General features: G+C 39.1%; 1 protein-coding gene across 1 annotated transcript; it reads left to right on the top strand.

Moving 5' to 3' along the window:
- Positions 1 to 1,358: 1,358 nt before the first annotated feature.
- Positions 1,359 to 2,255, top strand: LOC138420764 (olfactory receptor 8H1-like). Its single transcript, XM_069554191.1, has one exon. The coding sequence runs from the start codon at positions 1,359 to 1,361 to the stop codon at positions 2,253 to 2,255; it is 897 nt and encodes a 298-aa protein (XP_069410292.1).
- Positions 2,256 to 22,211: the final 19,956 nt, after the last annotated feature.

Below are 22,211 nucleotides of genomic sequence, written 5' to 3'. Positions count from 1 at the left end.
AGAAAACAAAATGACTGCATTAAAATTTAAAAATAATTTATCTCAAAAAAGAACCATGTTTATTACAGAAATTTTCAACTTACATGATCTTCATGTTTTATTTGTGAGCAAAATTTGTGGCCAACATACTTCATAGACAGATAATATTAAAAGAAGTGTGTTTTACCAACCTTGGCCTCTGGTAAGTATTATTCTCAAAGGTAAAAGATTTTAGGTAGAATCAAATAAAATGGAGATATTTTCAGAATATGTACACTGATATGGACTGTAGCCTACCAGGGTCCTCCCTCCATGGGTTTCTCCAGGCAAGAGTACTGGAGTAGGTTGCCATTTCCTTCTCCAGGGGATCTTCCCAACAAAGGGATCGAGCCTGGATCTCCCACATTCCAGGAAGACGCTTTAACCTCTGAGCCACCAGGGAAGCCCATATCATTTAAACCTTTCCCTAAGTAATGCCAAGATTTGTAGAACCAGGAATACAGAGTTGATATAATCAGGGTCTGCAATCAATGTGCATATTTAGAAACATAATTTTGGAAGAAATTTAATTTTGAATTATCAAGTTGTACAAGCATCCTATTGTTTGAAGATTAATGCTAATATATGGTCTATAATTTAGCATATGCTACTGAAGTTCACTAAAGTTGAAATGAATGTTTATTAGTATAATAGTAAATATATTGGGAAAGAAAGAACAGTGCATGATGCATTAAACTATATATATCAAACAATTATATGTATATCAACTTATATATATTATATATCAAATTGTCAATTATATATACCTCAAACAATTTTTGTTATTATATATCTAAAAATTTTGAAGGTTTGCTGAAATCAATCATAAATAAGAATATAGTATTATGGGTATTCCTTTTGAGGTTAATCTACCTTGGCAGAATATCAGATCCAATATTTAATAGCTCTGACTCTGGCTGGGTTAACTAAATTCACAGTGCTTTTTTCTCATATGAAGAATGTGTCAAATGGTACTAACTATGGTATAATAATCTCATGGTAATTAAATTCATTAATAATGACAAGCTTTAAAACAGTATCAGTCATTCTAACTATTCAATTGTACTAGGTTTTGCTACATTATATCCCCATATATAGGTATACTTCTTTCTATATTTGATAGTCAAATTAAGAGTTTTCTTTTCATACTCTCTATAACCCTCTTCTCACTTTCTAGAAACATCAAACCATAACATCGAATATGAATGTATCACGTTGTTTATAAAAACCCAAACTTTTTGAAGTAATTCATGTCAAGTATCAACTTTGATCTCAACAGTTTGGAGCATTTGAACACTATTGGCAGAAGGAATATCACACAGGTGTCTGACTTCATCCTCATGGGACTGACAGACTCTGAAGAGATCCGGCTGGTCCTCTTCACCCTCTTCCTCCTGATATACCTGATGACTGTGCTGGGGAATGTGGGGATGATCCTGATAATCCACCTGGACCCCCAGCTTCACAGCCCCATGTACTTTTTCCTCAGTCACTTGTCATTTCTTGACCTCAGTTACTCAAGTGTCATCACCCCTAAAACCTTAGGCAACTTACTGACTTCCAAGCAGAATATTTCGTACCTGAACTGCTTCACTCAGATGTGTTTCTTTGTCTTCTTGGGGGCCACTGAATGTTTCCTTCTCTCTTCCATGGCCTGCGATCGCTATGCAGCCATCTGCAGCCCTCTGCGTTACCAGGTGGTTATGTCCACCAGGCGCTGCTGCTCTCTCGTCTTTGGATCCTATTTGATTGGCTTTATGGACACCTCTGTCAATGTTCTGTGCTTGAGTAGACTGCATTTCTGCAACTCAAAGATAATTTATCACTTTTTCTGTGATGGACCAGCAATTTTAGCCCTGTCCTGCACTGACACACACGACATTGAAATCATCATATTCATTTCTGCCGGTTCCACCCTACTGGTGTCTCTTATCACAATATCCGTGTCCTATGTGTCCATCCTGTCCACTATCCTGAAAATCACTTCCACTTCAGAGAAGCAGAAAGCTTTCTCTACCTGTGCCTCCCATCTCCTGGGAGTAACCATCTTTTACAGCACTATGATTTTCACTTACTTAAAACCAAGTAAGTCCTACTCCTTGGGAAAGGATCAAGTGGCTTCTGTTTTTTATACTATTGTCATCCCCATGCTGAATCCACTTATATACAGTCTTAGAAACAAAGAAGTAAAAAATGCACTCAATAGGGTCATGAAGAAAAGAAAGGACTCCAAATAATTAAAATAACAGTGATGTTAAGTTTCTAAGCTCTCTCTCTCTCTCTCTCTCTCTGTTTTTTTTTTTCCATTCCTGTAGTGTATTTCTTTGCTGTCTCTTCAGAGACAAATAGAATCGTTTGTTTGTTTGTTTATTGTGTTGAGCCATCATTTGCCTAACTAAATATAATCTTGGGTATTTTTAAGAATATGACTTTGGAAATCTACATTATAATTGGAAACCAGAACCATGTTAAACCACGGTCTAACTATATACATTTTTAAGTGAAACTGATTTCCTAAATGAGAAAGTATAGTTGTCAGCTTTTAAAATATGTCATATATTTTCCAAAACATAATCCAACTTCAGAGAATGTTATGATGGAAAAAAGGTCAGTTATGGGAACAATGATACCAATTTAAGAAATCATTTCCTTTACTTTATAGAGAAGTGTTATAGCAGAGTGATTATGAGCACTTGCTTGGGAACCAAACATTCCAAAATTTAGATTCTAGGTCTGTTGCTCTATTACTTGTATAACCCATAAATCTCTGAAAATTCAAGCCTCAAGTTTCCTCAACTTCACTAGATAAATAATAATTCCAGGCCCATATAGTTGCTATAAGAGGCTTCCCAGGGGCTCAGTGGTAAACAATCCATCGTCAATGCAAGAAACATGTGTTTAATACCTGGGTCTGGAAGATCCCTGGAGAAGGAAATGACAACCCACTCCAGTGTTCTAGAAAATTCCATGGACAGAGAAGCCTGGTGGGCTACAGTCCATGGATCTGCAAAGAGTCTGACAGGACTGAGTGACTGAGCATGCAGGCACTCACACACATAGTTACTATAAAGATTAAATCAATTCAGCTATGCGAAGTGTTTAAGGCAGCACTAATAAATGTTGGCCAGTATCATAGAATATTGATATCCCGCCAGTATTTTCAACACACAGTAACTTCTTCGTAATGAATATTTAGTTGTGCTTTATGAGTTATTTTAGGCTGATTTAAAAGGCAAACACACATTCTTCTTTCTCAAGATTGATTTGTCTATTCGAGGTTTTTTGTATTTCCATACAAATTGTGAAATTATTTGTTCTAGCTCTATGAATATTGTAAAGTAATTAACCTCCAATCTAAAAAAATAAATAAAAATTTAAAAATAATACAATAAAAATCAAATAAAAGGCAAACACACAAACAGCTAAGGAAACACTCACCATCTCACAATTTTGGATTTTGAATGGAATATGTTAATATTGTAAAAATTTGAAAAATATTGAAAATTTAAGGAAATAGAAATGCACTAGAAGTTATGATGTGTTTAGTATGTGTTCTTCTAGATTGATAATTATGTAGGTTTCATGTGTATATATTATGAACATGTGTGATATTTCTGACATTTCCTATATTTTTTGAGACTTTCTGCATACACTTACATGTATAAACTTGAATATTCTTTTTATCATTGAAATCTAAGATGACTGCATTTGTAGGTAGGAAAATGCTCATTTTGCAATTCTTTGGACATGAAATGTTATTGAATTATCGTTAACATTCTGAATGAAATCTTATAATTTTGATGACTCCCTGAAAATATTGATTCTATTTTTTAAATTTTTTATTTATTGTTTATTTATTTTGGAGTGTAATAGCTTTACAAATGTGTGTTAGTTTCTGCTGTACCACAGAGTGAATCACTTATTACACATATGTCCCCTCACTGAGCCTCTCTCCATGCTTTCGCTGTGCATGAAACACGGAGTGGTAGTGAAAGAATTGGGGCAATCACATTTAAATGTTTATTGAAAGGAAGTGAAGATTAATTTAAAGAGGTATTTTTAAAAGAAAATGTATGTGTATAATATTTCTCTCTCACTAAATATATTGTAAGCTCTTTGAGAAAATAATTTGGTTAGTCATAGCTTTACTCTCCACAACATGTAGCAAATGTATTACTTATTCAATATATAAGTAAATATTTTCTTTCATTTTTGCTTGCTGGCGAAGGCACAGTGATGAATTCATTAAAATGAAAGATTTTACTTCATCCTAGTTTATATTATGTTTTGGTGTTTGCACTTCTTCCTGTGGCTTCCCAGGTGGCATTGTGGTAAAGTACCTGCCTGCCAATGCAAGAGATCAAGATGTGGCTTGATCCCTGGGTTGGGAAGATCCCTGGAGGAGAGCATGGCAACCTTCTCAGGTCCTCTTGCCTCGAGAATCATGTGGACAGAGAAGCCTGGCAGGCTACAGTCCATGGGGCCACACAGAGTCAGACATTCCTGAAGCTACATAGCAGGCACAAAGGTGAATGTTAGCACTCAAAAACTATTTTAATTGAAAATTCTGATTATCAAAAAAAACTCTAACATGTGCAAAATATGGCTTAGTGACCAACCGATAGATTTCATTTCCAGTTACTTTTTCCTTTGTAGTTCAACTCAGCTCAGTTCAATTCAGCCACTCAGTAGTGCCCTACTCTTTGTAAGCACATGGACTGCAGCACACCAGGCCTCCCTGTCCATCACCAACTCCCAGAGCATACTAAAACTCATGTTCATTGAGTCATCATCTCTAATTTTCTTGAAGAGATCTCTAGTCTTTCCTATTCTATTGTTTTCCTCTATTTCGTTGCACTGACCATTGAGGAAGGGGCTTTCTTATCTCTCCTTGCTATTTTTTTGAACTTTGCCTTCAAACTGGTATATCCTTCCTTTTCACGTCTCTTTTTTTCACAGCTATTTGTAAGGCCTCCTCAGAAAGCCATTTTGCTTTTTTGCATTTCTTTTTCTTGGAGATGATCCATTGTAGTTACGAAATGGAAATGAGTGTACACATAATTATATTTTGTTCATATGACTTAAAATCACTGGAGTAAACTGGTTAGGACTTCTCATACATCGTACATCACAAACAAACCTCCTATAGAACTATCAGTCTTCAGTCTTGAGAGTAGCTGAAGACAATTCATGAGAAGGGATCTGTGTGTATATACGTACAGGTTTAGGTCTAAATTTTTAGTTTTCTTCTCTGATCTATATTATTGGTGTCTGCCCTCTACAAACTTCATTTTACAGTTAAGTATTTTACATTATAAACCATTGTGACAACTGATGAAACATTCAGTTCAGTTCAGTTCAGTCGCTCAGTCGTGTCTGACTCTTTGTGACCCCATGAATCGCAGCACGACAGACCTCCCTGTCCATCACCATCTCGCGGAGTTCACTCAGACTCACGTCCATCGAGTCCGTAATGCCATCCAGCCATCTCATCCTCAGTTGTCCCCTTCTCCTCCTGCCCCCAATCCCTCCCAGCATCAGAGTCTTTTCCAACGAGTCAACTCTTCACATGAGGTGGCCAAAGTACTGGAGTTTCAGCTTTAGCATCATTCCTTCCAAAGAAATCCCAGGACTGATCTCTTTCAGAATGGACTGGTTGTATCTCCTTGCAGTCCAAGGGACTCACAAGAGTCTTCTCCAACACCACAGTTTAAAAGCATCAATTCTTTGGCGCTCAGCCTTCTTCACAGTCCAACTCTCACATCCATACATGACCACAGGAAAAACCATAGCCTTGACTAGACGGACCTTAGTCAGCAAAGTAATGTCTCTGCTTTTGAATATACTATCTAGGTTGGTCATAACTTTTCTTCCAAGGAGTAAGCGTCTTTTAATTTCATGGCTGCAATCACCATCTGCAGTGATTTGGAGCCCAAAAAAATAAAGTCTGACACTGTTTCCACTGTTTCCCCATCTATTTCCCATGAAGTGATGGGACCGGATGCCATGATCTTCGTTTTCTTAATGTTGAACTTTAGGCCAACTTTTTCACTCTCCACTTTAACTTTCATCAAGAGGCTTTTTAGTTCCTCTTCACTTTCTGCCATAAGGGTGGTGTCATCTGCATATCTGAGGTGATTGATATTTCTCCCTGCAATCTTGATTCCAGCTTGTGCTTCTTCCAGCCCAGCGTTTCTCATGAGGTACTCTGCATAGAACTTAAATAAGCAGGGTGACAATATGCAGCCTTGACGTACTCCTTTTCCTATTTGGAACCAGTCTGTTGTTCCATGTCCAGTTCTTACTGCTGCTTCCTGACCTGCATACAGATTTCTCAAGAGGCAGGTCAGGTGGTCTGGTATTCCCATCTCTTTCAGAATTTTCCACAGTTTATTGTGATCCACACAGTCAAAGGCTTTGGCATAGTCAATCAAGCAGAAATAGGTGTTTTTCTGGAACTCTCTTGCTTTTTCCATGATCCAGCGGATGTTGGCAATTTGATCTCTGGTTCCTCTGCCTTTTCTAAAACCAGCGTGAACATCAGGAAGTTCACGGTTCACGTATTGCTGAAGCCTGGCTTGGAGAATTTTGAGCATTCCTTTACTAGCATGTGAGATGAGTGCAATTGTGTGATAGTTTGAGCATTCTTTGGCATTGCCTTTAGTATGCATTTTTAAGGACTTACTAAGACTGTCTTTTTTAAAAATAATATTTATTGGGGTCAGTCCCAAAATGGTGGAGAAATAGGACGGGGAATCAGTCCCAGGGAGGGAGCTGTGAAGGAGAAGTTTCCAAGCACCAGGATATCTCCTCACTGTCGAGTCTGTGGGGAGTTTTGGAATCTCAGAGGGCAACATAACTGGGAGGAAAAAAAAAAAAAAAGGACCCACAGGTTACATGCCTAGTCACGACTCCCAGCGGAGAGGTAGCCCAGATGTTTGAGTCCACCAGAAGCACGCGGGGTTAAACAGGGAAGCATTTTGCATTGCTTAGGGTGGGGACAGGGCCTGAATGTCCTGAGGACAATCTGAGGGAGCAAATGTGAGATAGCAACCCAAACTGTGGGATCATAAGAGAAGAAAAAAAAAGAGAGAGAAAGAGAACTTTCCTACCACAGCCTGGCCCGCTCACAGAACAAAGGGTTGAGGGAACACCGGAGGAGAGCTAGCCACCTGCGGACTGGCTCCTACCCCAAGTACCCCCCCACCCCGCTAGAGGCTGAGAGCCAGTCGGGCGACAGCCAGAGCCTAAAGGCAAGGCACAGTCTCGACCACAGAGATGGCATTCTCCACCAAACTGTGAGCAGTCTCCCAATTACTAACAAAGTCTTCCTGGGATCCTGGAAGGTTGACATCCACCAGGAGGGTTGCAGTCAGAGATCAGCTCCCCAGAGGAGACACATGGCACACCTGAGATAGTGCTCCTGCTGCACACCCAGGAAACCAAAGGTCTGGGACCAAGAAAGTGATAAGAGGCACTGCCCAGCTGGGAGACTACACTCTCCAAGCACCTGGTCGCCTGAGCTGCTCGAACCTGGGAGGGCACAAAATGCAGGCTCAACCGAGTCTGTGCCTTTGTGGAGTATGCAAGAACCTGAGCCTGAGTGGCTTAGACCCGGGAAGTGCACACAACCCAGGACCTGCTTAAGAGAGTTTCCCTGCAGAGCAACCTGGAGCCTGAGCAGTGTAGACTGGGAAAGGACACATGCCATGAGCAGGGGCAAACCCAGTGCAGCCCAGACACTGTGAGTACTCCCCACACACGCCAGTGATATTTCTTTGCAGTGTTCCTCCCTTCCCACAGCACAACTGAACAAGTTAGCCTAAATAAGTGACCACCTTCGCCCCCTTGTGTCAGGGTAGAAATTAGATACTGAAGAGACTTGCAAACAGAATAAACAAAGAAGAGGGAACTGCTCTGGAAGTGACAGGTGCAACAGATTAAAACCCTACTGCTAGCACTGACTACATTGGAAGGTGCCTATAGACCATGAGAAGAAGGATAAGCTAAAACAAGGAACTATCTGAAACTGAACTGACCCCACACTGCCCTCAACAGCTCCAGAGAAATTCCTAGATATATTTTACTATCATCATTTTTTAATTTTTTTAATGTTTAAGTTCATTATTCCTTTAATTTTCATTTTTATAACCTACTATTACCTTGCAAAAAAAAAGACCTCATTTTTCAAGCAAATTTCATATATACATTTTTTTATAATTTTTGTGATTTTGTTTTGTTTTGTTAATATTGTATTTTTGAGAGTATAACCTCTACTCTAGATTTTTAATCTTTGCTTTTTGGTATTTGTTATCAATTTTTTGCCTTTAAGAATACAATCTTCAGTGTCCATCTTTATTTAGGAGTGTGATTGCTGGCTTGATTGCTTTCTCCCCATTTTGATTCACTTTTTTCTCCCCCAGGACACCTCTATCTCCTCCCTCCCCTTCTCCTCTCTACTTAATTCTGTGAATCTGTTTGGGTATTCAGGGCTGTGGAGAACACTTAGGAAACAAATTACTGGCAACATCTGTCTCACTCCTTTTGACTCCCCTGCTTCTCCTTCTGGTCACCTCTATCTCCTTCCTCCTTCTTCTCTTCTCCATGTAACTCTGTGAACCTATCTGGGTGTCCCTCAGTGTGGAGAATCTTTTCACCATTAACCTAGATATTTTATCATTGGTGCTGTATGGATGGAGAAGTCTTGAGACAACTGTAAGAATAAGACTGAAAGCCAGAGACAGGAGGTTTAAATCCAAAACTAGAGAACTCCAGAAAACTCCTGACTCCAAGGAACATTAATAAACAAGAGCTCTTCCAAAAGCCTCCGTACCTACACTGAAACCAAGCTCCACCCAAGAGCCAACAAGTTTCAGAGTAAGACATCAGTTCAGTTCAGTTCATTCGCTCAGTCATATCCGACCCTTTGCAACCCCATGAATTGCAGCACACCAGGCCTCCCTGTTCATCACCATCTCCTGGAGTTCACACAGACTCACGTCCATCGAGTCCGTAATGCCATCCAGCCATCTCATCCTCGGTCATCCCCTTCTCCTCCTGCCCACAATCCCTCCCAGCATCAGAGTCTTTTCCAACGAGTCAACTCTTCACATGAGGTGGCCAAAGTACTGGAGCTTCAGCTTTAGCATCATTCCTTCCAAAGAAATCCCAGGGTTGATCTCCTTCAGAATGGACTGGTTGGATCTCCTTGCAATTCAAGGGACTCTCAAGAGTCTTCTCCAACACCACAGTTCAAAAGCATCAATTCTTCAGTGCTCAGCCTTTTTCACAGTCCAACTCTCACATCCATACATGACCACAGGAAAAACCATTGCCTTAAGTAGACGGACCTTAGTCAGCAAAGTAATGTCTCTGCTTTTGAATATACTATCTAGGTTGGTCATAACTTTTCTTCCAAGGAGTAAGCACCTTTTAATTTCATGGCTGCAGTCACCATCTGCAGTGATTTTGGAGACCCAAAATAAAGTCTGACACTGTTTCCACTGTTTCCCCATCTATTTCCCATGAAGTGATGGGACTGGATGCCATGATCTTCATTTTCTGACTGTTGAGCTTTAAGCCAACTTTTTCACTCGCTTCTTTCACTTTCATCAAGAGGCTTTTTAGCTTCTCTTCACTTTCTGCCATAAGGATGGTGTCATCTGCATATCTGAAGTTATTGATATTTCTCCCAGCAATCTTGATTCCAGCTTGTGTTTCTTCCAGTCCAGTGTTTCTTATGATGTACTCTGCATATAAGTTAAATAATCAGAGTGACAATATACAGCCTTGACGTACTCCTTTTCCTATTTGGAACCAGTCTGTTGTTCCATGTCCAGTTTTAACTGTCGCTTCCTGACATGCATACAGATTTCTCAAGAGGCAGGTCAGGTAGTCTGGTATTCCCATCTCTTTCAGAATTTTCCACAGTTTATTGTGATCCACACAATCAAAGGTTTTGGCATAGTCAATCAAGCAGAAATAGGTGTTTTTCTGGAACTCTCTTGCTTTTTCCATGATCCAGCGGATGTTGGCAATTTGATCTCTGGTTCCTCTGCCTTTTCTAAAACCAGCATGAACATCAGGAAGTTCACAGTTCACATATGGCTGAAGCCTGGTTTGGAGAATTTTAAGCAGTACTTTACTAGCATGTGAGATGAGTGCAACTGTGCGGTAGTTCAAGCATTCTTTGGCATTGCCTTTCTTTGGAATTGGAATGAAAACTGACCTTTTGCAGTCCTGTGGCCTCTGCTGAGTTTCCCAAATTTGCTGGCATATTGAGTGCAGGATTTTCACAGCATCATCTTTCAGGATTTGAAAGAGATCAACTGGAATTCCATCTCCTTCACTAGCTTTGTTTGTAGTGATGCTTTCTAAGGCCCACTTGACTTCACACTCCAAGATGTCTGACTCTAGATTAGTGATCACATCATCATGATTATGTGGGTCGTGAAGATCTTTTTTGTACAGTTCTTCTGTGTATTCTTGCCACCTCTTCTTAATATCTTCTTCTTCTGATAGGTCCATACCATTTCTGTCCTTTACCGAGCCCATCTTTGCATGAAATGTTCCCTTGGTATCCCTAATTTTCGTGAAGAGATCTCTAGCCTTTCCCATTCCGTTCTTTTCCTCTATACCAAACTAATTCTCCAACAATGCAGGAACATAACCCTGAGCTTTAAGATACAAGTGGTCAAAAGTCACACCAAACCCATAGACACCTCAAAACTCACTACTGGACACTTCATTGCACTCCAGAGACAATAGATCCCGCTCCACCCACAAGAACACCGACACAAGCTTCCCTAACCAGAAAACCTTGACAAGCCACTCGTCCAACCCCACCCACAGGGAGGAACCTCCACAATAAGAGGAATCACAAACTTCCAGCATACAGAAAGGCCACCCAAAACACAGCAACCTGAACAAGAAAAAAGGCAGAGGAATATTCAGCAGGTAAAGGAACATGATAAATGCCCAACAAACCAAACAAAAGAGGAAGAGATAGGGAGTCTACGTAAAAAGGAATTCAGAATAATGATAGTTAAAATGATCTAAAATCTTGAAAACAAATGGAATTATAGATAAATAGTCTAGAGATAAGGATTGAGAAGATGCAATTAACAAGGATCTAGAAGAAATTAAAAAGAGTCAGTCAATAATGAATAATGGAATAAATGAGATCAAAAGCACTCTGGAGGGAACCAACAGTAGAATAACTGAGTCAGAAAATAGGATAAGTGAGGTGGAAGATAGAGTGATGGAAACAAATGAAGCAGAGAGAAAGAAGGAAAAAAAAAGAATTAAAAGAAATGAGGACAACCTCAGAGACTTCTGGGACAATGTCAAATGCTGCAACATTCAAATCATAGGAGTTTCAGAAGAAGAAGATGAAAAGAAAGACCATGAGAAAATATTTGAGATAATACTTGAAAACTTTCTAAAATGGGGAAGGAAATAGCGACCCAAGTCCGAGAAACCCAGAGAGTCCCAAACAGGATAAACCCAAGGTGGAACAGCCTAAGACACATATTAATCAAATTGACAAAGATCAAACACAAAGAAAAAATATTAAAAGCAGCAAGGGAAAAACAACAAATAACACACAAGGGGATTTCCATAAGGATAACAACTGATCTTTCAATAGAAACTCTTCAGGCCAGAAGGGAATGGCAGGACATACTAAAAGTGATGAAAGAGAAAAACCTACAACCTAGATTACTGTACCCAGCAAGGATCTCATTCAAATATGAAGGAGAAATCAAAAGCTTTACAGACAAGCAAAAGCTGAGAGAATTTAGTACCACCAAACCAGCTCTTCAACAAATGCTAAAAAATCTTCTCTAGACAGGAAACACACAAAAGGTTTATAAACTCGAATCAAAAACAACAAAGTAAATGACAATGGGGTCATTCTCACCAATAATTGCTTTACATGTAAATGGGTTGAATGCCCCAACCAAAAGACAAAGACTGGCTGAATGGATGCAAAAACAAAATCCTTATATATGCTGTCTAAAAAAGACCCACCTCAAACCTAGGGACACATACAGACTGAAAGTGAAGGGCTGGAAAAAGATATTTCATGCAAATGGAGACCAAAAGAAAGCAAGAGTAACAATATTTATATCAGATAAAATAGACTTTCAAATAAAGGCTGTGAAAAGAGACAAAGAAAGACACTACACAATGATCAAAGGATCAATCCAAGAAAAAGATATAACAATTACAAATATATATGCACCCAACATAGGAGCACTGCAATATAAGGCAAATGCTAACAAGTATGAAAGGAGAAATTAACAGTAGCATAATCATATTGGGAGATTTTAATACCATACTCACACCTATGGATAGATCAATCAAACAGAAAATTAGCAAGGAAACAATAACTTTAAATTATACAACGTACCAGTTAGACCTAATTGATATCTATAGGACATTTACCCCAAAACAATGAATTTCACCTTTTTCTCAAGTGCACATGGAACATTCTCCAGGATAGATCACATCCTGGGCCATAAATCTAGCCTTGGTAAATTTAAAAAAAAAAAAAAACACACAAAACGAAATCATCCAAGCATTTTTTCTAATAACAATGTGGTAAGATTAGATGTCCACTACAGGAAAATATATATATATTAAAAATACAAACATATGGAGGCTAAACAACACAGATCTGAATAACCAACACATCACAGAAGAAATCAAACAAGAAATCAAAATATGCATAGAAACTAATTAAAATGAAACACAACAACACAAAACCTATGGGATTCAGTAAAAGCACCACGAAAGGGAAGGTTCATAGCAATACAAGCTTACCTCAAGAAACAAGAGAAAAATCAAATAAATAACCTAATTCTACACCTGAAGCAACTAGAAAAAGAAGAATTGAAGAATCCCAGGGTTAGTAGAAGGAAAAAAAAATCATAAAAATTAGGGTAGAAATAAATGAAAAAGAAACAAAGGAGGCCATAGCAAAAATCAGCAAAACTGAAAGTTGGTTCTTTGAGAAGATAAATAAAATAGACAAACCATTAGCCAGACTCATCAATAAAAAAGGGAGAAGAATCAAGTAAACAAAATTAGAAATGAAAATGGAGAAATAACAACAGACAACACAGAAATACAAAGGTCATAAGAGACTACTGTCAGCAACTATATGACAATAAAATGGACAACTTGGAAGAAATGGACAAATTTTTTGAAAAGTATAACTTTCCAAAACTGAACCAGGAAGAAATAGAAGATCTTAACAGACCAGTCAAAAGCACAAAAAAGAAACTGTAATCAGAAATTTTCCAACAAACAAAAGCCCAGGACCAAGCGGTTTCACAGCTTAATTCTACAAAAAATTTAGAGAAGAGCTAACACTATCTTACTCAAACTCTTCCAGAAAATTGCATAGGAAGATAAACTCCCGAACTCATTCTATGAGGCCCACCATCACCCTAATACCAAAAGCAGACAAAGACGACACACCAAAAAGAAAACTACAGGTCAATATCACTGATGAACATAGATGCAAAAATCCTTAACAAATTCTAGCAAACACAATCCAACAACATATTTAAAAGAGCATACATCATGACCAAATGGGTTTTATCCCAGGAATGCAAGGATTCATCAACATTCGCAAATCAATCAATGTGATACAAAACATTGAAAGATAAAAATCAAATAGATGCAGAGAAAGCCTTTGACAAATTCAACATGCATTTATGATAAAAACTCTCCAGAAAGCAGGCATAGAAGGAACATACCTCAACATAATAAAACCCATATATGATACACCCATAACAAACATTATCATCAATAGTGAAAATTTGAAAGCATTTCCCCTAAAGTCAGGAACAAGATAAGGATACCCACTCTGACCACTACTATTCAACATATTTTTGGAAGTTTTAGCCACAGCAATCAGAGAAGAAAAAGATATAAAAGGAATCCAGACTGCAAAAGAAAAACTATAACACTTACTGTTTGCACACGACATGATCCTCTACATGATCCCTAAAAACTCCACCAGAAAATTACTAGAGCTAATCAATGAATATAGTAAAGTTGCAGGATATAAAATAAACACACAGAAACCCCTTGCATTCCTATACACTAATAATGAGAGAATAGAAAAGAAAATTAAGGAAACAATTCCATTCACCATTGCAATGAAAAGAATAAAATACTTAGGAATCAATCTACCTCAGCAGTGGCCACAGGACTGGAAAAAAGGTCAGTTTTCATTCCAATCCCAAAGAAATGATATGCCAAAAAATGCTCAAACTACCTCACAATTGCACTCATCTCACATGCTAGTAAACTAATGCTTAAAATTCTCCAAGCCAGGCTTCAGTAATACTTGAACGATGAAATTCCAGATGTCCAAGCTGGTTTTAGAAAAGGTGGAGGAACCAGAGATCAAATTGCCAACATCCGATGGATCATCAAAAAAGCAAGTGAGTTCCAGAAAAACATCTGTTTCTACTTTATTGACTATGCCAAAGCCTTTGACTGTGTGGATCACAATAAACTGTGGAAAATTCTTAAAAAGATGGGAATATTAGACTACCTGACCTGCCTCTTGAGAAACCTATATGCAGCTCAGGAAGCAACAGTTAGAACTGGACATGGAACAACAGACCAGTTCCAAACAGGAAAAGGAGTACGTCAAGGCTGTATATTGTCACCCTGCTTATTTAAGTTCTATGCAGAGTACATCATGAGAAACGCTGGGTTGCAAGAAGCACAAACTGGAATAAAGATTGCCGGGAGAAATATCAGTAACCTCAGTTATGCAGATGACACCACCCCTATGGTAGAAAGTGAAGAAGGACTAAAGAGCCTCTTGATGAAAGTGAAAGAGGAGAGTGAAAAAGTTGGTTTAAAGCTCAACCTTCAGAAAACGAAGGTCGTCACATCCAGTCCCATCACTTCATGGCAAATAGATGGGGAAACAGTGGAAATAGTGATAGACTTTATTTTGGGGGGCTCAAAAATCACTGCAGATGGTGATTGCAGCCACGAAATAAAAAGACACTTACTCCTTGGAAGGAAAGTTATGACCGACTTAGATAGCATACTCAAAAGCAGAGACATAACTTTGCCAACCAAGGCCCATGTAGTCAAGGCTATGGCTTTTCCAGTGGTCATGTATGAATGTGAGAGTTGGACTACAAAGAATGTTGAGCATGGAAGAATTTATGCTTTTGAACTATCGTGCTGGAGAAGATTCTTGAGAGTCCCTTGGACTGCAAGGAGATCCATCCAGTTCATCCTAAAGGGAAATAAGTCCTGGGTGTTCATTGAAAGGACTGACGTTGAAGCTGAAACTCCAATACTTTAGCCACCTGATGTGAAGAGCTGATTCACTGGGAAATTCCTGATGCTGGAAAAGATTGAGGCCAGGAGAAGAAGGGGACAACAGAGGATGAGATGGTTGGATGGCATCACTGACTCAATGGACATGGGTTTGGGTGGACTCCAGGAGTTGGTGATAACAGGGAGGCCTGGTGTGCTGTGGTTCATGTGGTCTCAAAGACTCAGACACGACTAAGTAACTGAACTGAACTGAACTGAACTGAAATGTACCTAAAGAAACAAAAGACATATATATCAAAAACTATAAAACAGTGATGAAAGAAATCAAAGATGAAACAAATAGATGGAGAAATATACCATGTTCATGGATTGGAAGAATCAATATAGTGAAAATGAGTATACTACTCAAAGCAATTTATAGATTCAATGCAATTCCTATCAAGCTACCAACAGTATTTTTCACAGAACTAGAACAAATAATTTCATTATTCGTATGGAAATACAGAAAACCTCGAATAGCCAAAGCAATCTTGAGAAAGAGGAACGGAACTGGAGGAATCAACCTGCCTGACTTCAACTATGTTGCAAAGCCACAGTCATCAAGACAGTATGGTACTGGCACAAAGACAGAAAAACAGATCAATGGAACAAAGCTGAGAGCGCAGAGATTAATCAGGCACCTATGGAAACCTTATCTTTGACAAAGGAGGCAAGAATATACAATGGAGGAAACATAATCTCTTTAACAAATGGTGCTGGGAAAACTTGTCCACCGCTTGTAAAAGAATGAATCTGGAACATTTTCTAACACCATACACAAAAATAAACTCAAAATGGATTAAAGATATAAATGTAAGACCAGAAACGATAAAACTCCTCAGTTCAGTTGAGTTCAGTCACTCAGTCGTGTCCAACTCTTTGCGATCCCATGAATCGCAGCACACCAGACCTCCCTGTCCATCACCAACTCCCGGAATTCACTCAGACTCATGTCCATCGAGTCGGTGATGCCATCCAGCCATCTCATCCTCTGTCATCCCCTTCTCCTCCTGCCCCCAATCCCTCCCAGCATCAGAGTCTTTTCCAATGAGTCAACTCTTCACATGAGGTGGCCAAAGTACTGAAGCTTCAGCTTTAGCATCATTCCTTCCAAAGAAATCCTAGGGCTGATCTCCTTCAGAATGGATTGGTTGGATCTCCTTGCAGTCCAAGGGACTCCCAAGAGTCTTCTCCAACACCACAGTTCAAAAGCATCAATTCTTTGGCACTCAGCTTTCTTCACAGTCCAACTTTCACATCCATACATGACTACTGGAAAAACCATAGCCTTGACTAGATGGACCTTTGTTGGCAAAGTAATGTCTCTGCTTTTGAATATGCTATCTAGGTTGGTCATAACTTTCCTTCCAGGGAGTAAGCGTCTTTTACTTTCATGGCTGCAATCACCATCTGCAGTGATTTTGGAGCCCCAAAAATTAAAATCTGACACTGTTTCCCCATCTATTTCCCATGAAGTGAAGGGACCAGATGCCATGATCTTCGTTTTCTCAATGTTGAGCTTTAAGCCAACTTTTTCACTCTCACTTTCATCAAGAGGATTTTTAGCTCCTCTTCACTTTCTGCCATAAGGGTGGTGTCATCTGCATATCTGAGGTTATTGATATTTCTCCCGGCATCTTGAATCCAGCTTGTGCTTCCTCCAGCCCAGCTTATCTCATGATGTACTCTGCATATAAGTTCAATAAGCAGGATGACAATATGCAACCTTGACGTTCTCCTTTTCCTATTTGGAACCAGTCTGTTGTTCCATGTCCAGTTCTAACTGTTGTTTCCTGACCTGCATATACGTTTCTTAAGAGGCAGGTCAGGTGGTCTGGTATTCCCATATCTTTCCGAATTTTCCACCGTTTATTGTGATCCACACAGTCAAAGGGTTTGGAATAGTCAATACAGCAGAAATAGATGTTTTTCTGGAACTCTCTTGCTTTTTCCATGATCCAGCAGATGTTGGCAATTTGATCTCTGGTTCCTCTTCCTTTTCTAAAACCAGCTTGAACATCCTAGAGGGATATATAGGCAAACACTCTTTGACATAACTCACAGAAGGATCCTCTATGACCCACCTCCCAGAGTAATGGAAATAAAAGCAAAAATAAACAAACGGGGCATAATTAAACCTAAAAGTTTTTACACAATGAAGGAAACTATAAAAAAAAAGGTGAAAAGACAGGCTTCAGAATGGGAGAAAATAATAGCAAATGAAGAACCTGACAAAAAATTAATCTCAAAAATATGCAAGCAGCTCCAGCAGCTCAATTCCAGAAAAATAAACGACCCAATCAAATAATGGGCCAAAGATCTAAACAGACATTTATCCAAAGAAGACATACAGATGGCTAACAAACACGTGAAAAGATGCTCAGCATCACTCATTATCAGAGAAATGCAAATCAAAACCACAATGAGGTACCGTCTCACGCCGGTCACAATTGCTGTTATCCAAAAGTCTACAAACAATAAATGCTGGAGAAGGTGTGGAGAAAAAGGAACTCTCTTGCACTGTTGGTGGGAATGCAAGCTAGTACAGCTACTATAGAGAACAGTGTGGAGATTCCTTAAAAAACTGGAAATAGAACTGTCATACGACCCAGCAATCCCACTGCTGGGCAGACACACTGAGGAAACCAGAATTGAAAGAGACACATGTACACCAGTGTTCATTGCAGCACTGTTTACTATAGCCAGGACATGGAAGCAATCTAGATGTCCATCAGCAGATGAATGGATAAGAAAGCAGTGGTACATATACACAATGGAATATTACTCAGCTATTAAAAAGAATGCATTTGAATGAGTTCTAATGAGGTGGATGAAACTGGAGCTTATTATACAGAGTGAAGTAACTCAGAAAGAGAAACACCAATACAGTATACTAACATATATGAATGGAATTTAGAAAGATGGTAATGATGACCTTATATGCAAGATAGCAAAAGAGACACAGATGTAAAGAGCAGACTTTTGGACTCTATGGGAGAAAGCGAGGGTGGGATGATTTGGGAGAATAGCACTGAATTGTGTATATTATCATATGTGAAATAGATCACCAGTCCAGGTTCGATGCCTGAGACAGGGTGTTCAGGGCTGGTGCCCTGGGACAACCCTGAGGGATGAAATAGGTAAGGAGGTGGGAAGGGGGTTCAGGATGGGAAACACGTGTCCACCCATGGCTGATTCATTTCACATTATGGCATAAACCACTACAATATTGTAAAGTAATTAGCCTCCAATTAAAATAATAATTTTAAAAAAGAAAAATAGCTTCTAGTCAAGGGAAACATTTACCTGAACATGAAAGTTCAGTTTTACTGACAAGTACCTGAGGCAAAAGAGATTCCATTTTGGGGCTAATAATTTATTTCAAGTCTTTCCACTCAATTGTGCTGGGAAACAAAAATTCCTTAAAAAACAAAAGAGTCTATTTAAAAAGTTAAGAGGCAAGACTGTTACCTCATGAGAAGAAAGGTGTATTTGAAGATTACAAAGTAAAAGATTAAAGGTGGTTTTCATCATTTTTTTGTCTTTATATTTCAGCATGACTTAATTCCTTTTGGTAGCAAGCAGGCATGAATTAATATATTACCTATGTCAATGAAAAATTAGTGAGTCTGAGAAAGAAATGGAAAACTTTTATTTAAGCCAAATTGAGAATTATAACATCTCAGAAAACTCTGAGAAGGCTTCTGCACTTTAGAAGTCAAGTTGTCATTGTTTGTTGTTCAGTTGCTAAGTTGTGTTTGACTCTTTGCAACCCCATTAACTGCAGCAAGAAGTCAAGGCACAGTTATAAAAGTTTTTTGAGACAGAGAGATGTACATTAAATAATGGATTATTGACAGGTTGAAAAAAGTTAAAGTCACTCAGTCATGTCTGATCCTTTGTGACCTCATGGACTATAGAGTCCATGGGATTGTCCAGGCCAGAATACTGGAGTAGGAACTCTTTCCCTTCTCCAGGGGATCTTCCCAACCCAGGGACTGAGCCCAGGTCTCCCGTGTTGCAGGTGGATTATTTACCAACTGAGCAATCAGGGAAGCCCATTGACAGTTACACAATCCAAATCTAAATATGCCCGTGGCCCCTTACAGCATCAAGAAGCAAGGTTTTCTTTTAAGGAGCTGTTGACTCTGGGAAAGGGTTGATCTTTACGATTGAGCACGCGTTTCTGTTGATGGGTCGATGCATGATGCTGATACACGATGCACAGCACGGAGGAGAGAGGAGATCAAAGGACATCAAAACTCTTTTTTTTATCTCTAAATTTTTCTCGTGTCATAATAAAATATGAATTTTATTTCACGTCTATGTAATAGAACTTTAAAAATGTTTAATGTGGTTTTGCCAGTGTTTATAAATATATTTTATATAAATATTGACATTTTTATAATACACTTAGAACTTTTGCATTTTTAAATTACCATTTATCCATATGTGGACAGCCAAACGATATATTCCAAAGTGAGCTTAGTAAGGAAAGTTATCTTTCTTGAAGAATTTTTTACCAAATGTGTGTGAAAGCAACAGCATCTGTTTATAGAGGTATGTACTCAACAAGAAGCACCTTCCAGGGACTTCCCTGATTGTCCAGTGGTTAAGACTTCGTCTTCCAGTGCAGGGGAAGTGGGTTCAGTCCCTGGTGAGAGAGCTAAGATCCCACATACCTCATAGCCAACAAACAAAACATAAAACAGAAGCAATATTGCAACAAGTTCACTAAGAACTTTAAAGAGTCCGCTTCCAAAAAAAACAAGCTCTTTAAAAAGAAAGAAAAGAGGACAAAGTAAAGGTAAAGGAGACCAAGTGTCATTATTTCCCTGAGTGCTCAACACTATTTCCTTCCCTTTACAGCTTCTTCAGGAAGCATCAGAAAACACTGACTCTCTTTAAAAATAAGTAACTAAAGGGTTAAATTCCTATGCTACTTTATTGTGATTTCTAAAATCCCACAAAAATACAATTACCTTCTTTTGCCTTTAATGGAAGGTCTTTGGGGAATGATCATGAGTTAATGGATTATTAAAATGCTGAATATTCCCTTTCAATGTGATAGCTTTTGGAGCTTTTTCTCCTTCATTTCTCCCTTCTGTCTTTCTTTTTGTCCTTTTTCTATGAACAGATTTCATGGTACCCTAGAATCTATCAGGAAGATCAGGTTCTTGACAAAGTTGTGCTTTTACCTATGTGACCTTGAGCACATCAGTTTTCCACTATATTTGCTAGTTCCTTCCTCTGACAAGGACTCAGCCCCTTCACCTCTAAGGTAGTTTTTATATATAACATCTCTGTAAGTAAACAAATATGTGTGTACATGTGCTTTGACCCTCAGCAGTTGGTAGCTAACTCTTTAGAGAAACCTGAAGCCTGGCTTCTAATGTTTTGGAGTTCAATCCTACAGTAGCTTCTCTTGCCATCACCCATAGCATACTGATGGTAGCTCCTGCCGAACTTCACAAGGGTGCTAATGACTCCCTAAACAATGTGTTTCTTCAGTTCAGTTCAGTCGTTAAGACATGGCTGACTCTTTGTGACCCCATGGACTGCAACATGCCAAGCCTCCCTGTCATCACCAACTCCCGGAGTTTACTCAGACTCACATCCATTGAGTCAGTGATGCCATCCAACTATCTCATCCTCTGTCATCCCCTTCTCCTCCTGCCTTCAAGCATTCCCAGTATTGGAGTCTTTTCAAATGAGTCAGTTCTTCCCATCAGGTGGCCAAAGTATTGGAGTTTCAGCTTCAGCATCAGACCTTCTGATGAATACCTTGGAAAAGTAAATGTTCTCGAAGCCCTTGGAGAAGCCAGGTGAGAGGTGAGGAGGGTGATTTTTAGGCAGCCATGGAGTAGATCACACCTAATAGGTCATTTACAATATTTCTGTCGTCCATCTTCAATACCAAGCCAAGTTGGTCTGACCCTTTTATTTCAAATCCCACACACTTGCTTAGAGTTCCTGTGTCATACTAAACACAGAGTTAGCCATACTAAACTCAGAGTTCCATTGTCCTTGGTCTCACGCTCTCAGGATCCATTCCTATATATATTCTCCACACTCTTGCCAATCTCAATTAGTGATGTCCTGCAATTATTAGCAGATCAGATTTGGCATTTCACTGTCTGGGCTATGTGGGTTTTGAAATTTCACACCAAACACAGAGGAAAAGGAGGATGATGGGGTTGAGTGTAAGGGAGGCTTATTTTTGCATGTGTTCAACCCTCCAGGTGCAATCATAAACAAGACAGTGCTGTGAAAGTTCTTATTCTCTAGATAAAGGGGGAAATCATTGGATTTTGAAATGAGACTTAAGGACTTGAGATGAAAATTCTCAGATTTTTACTTTTCTACCCAAATGCCCCTATCCCCTGCCTCAGAACCTCACTCCTTTCTGGTCATATTCTTATCTTTCCTTAAATACCAAACGAATTTATTTGGGGAGGTAACTCTGCACTGCTACAATATGGTCATAGCATCTTTCCTCAAATATAGTTTCCCAAGGACCAGAGGAAGTGAGAGATTTCTTCAGATCCATAGTTTATGCTTGCTGCCACCTGTCTGTTTTATCAGTTGGTTAGTCTCAGGTTTAAACTGCAGTGGAAGCCAACTCCCCCCATAATGTTTATAGTCTCCATCTGAAAGCTTCTCTGCTACAGGAAGCGACCCCTCGGTGCTTTGTTTCCACCTAGCTTTCACTCCATGATGCCACTGGTGATCACTCAAGTAAGTCTGATACTACTGCAGGGGCTTCTCAGGTGGTGCTAGTGGTAAAGAACTCACCTGCCAGGGCAGGAGACATAAGAGACATGGGTTCAATC

The sequence above is a fragment of the Ovis canadensis genome, chromosome 15 (assembly GCF_042477335.2).
Source record: "Ovis canadensis isolate MfBH-ARS-UI-01 breed Bighorn chromosome 15, ARS-UI_OviCan_v2, whole genome shotgun sequence".
In the NCBI taxonomy this organism is placed as follows: domain Eukaryota; kingdom Metazoa; phylum Chordata; class Mammalia; order Artiodactyla; family Bovidae; genus Ovis; species Ovis canadensis.
The sequence above is the reverse complement of the archived record's forward strand: the minus strand, read 5'-3'. Positions and strand labels throughout refer to the sequence as shown.

Excerpts from the sequence above, each read along its gene's own strand:
- LOC138420764 (XM_069554191.1), top strand. The coding sequence starts at position 1,359 with ATGGGACTGACAGACTCTGAAGAGATCCGGCTGGTCCTCTTCACCCTC.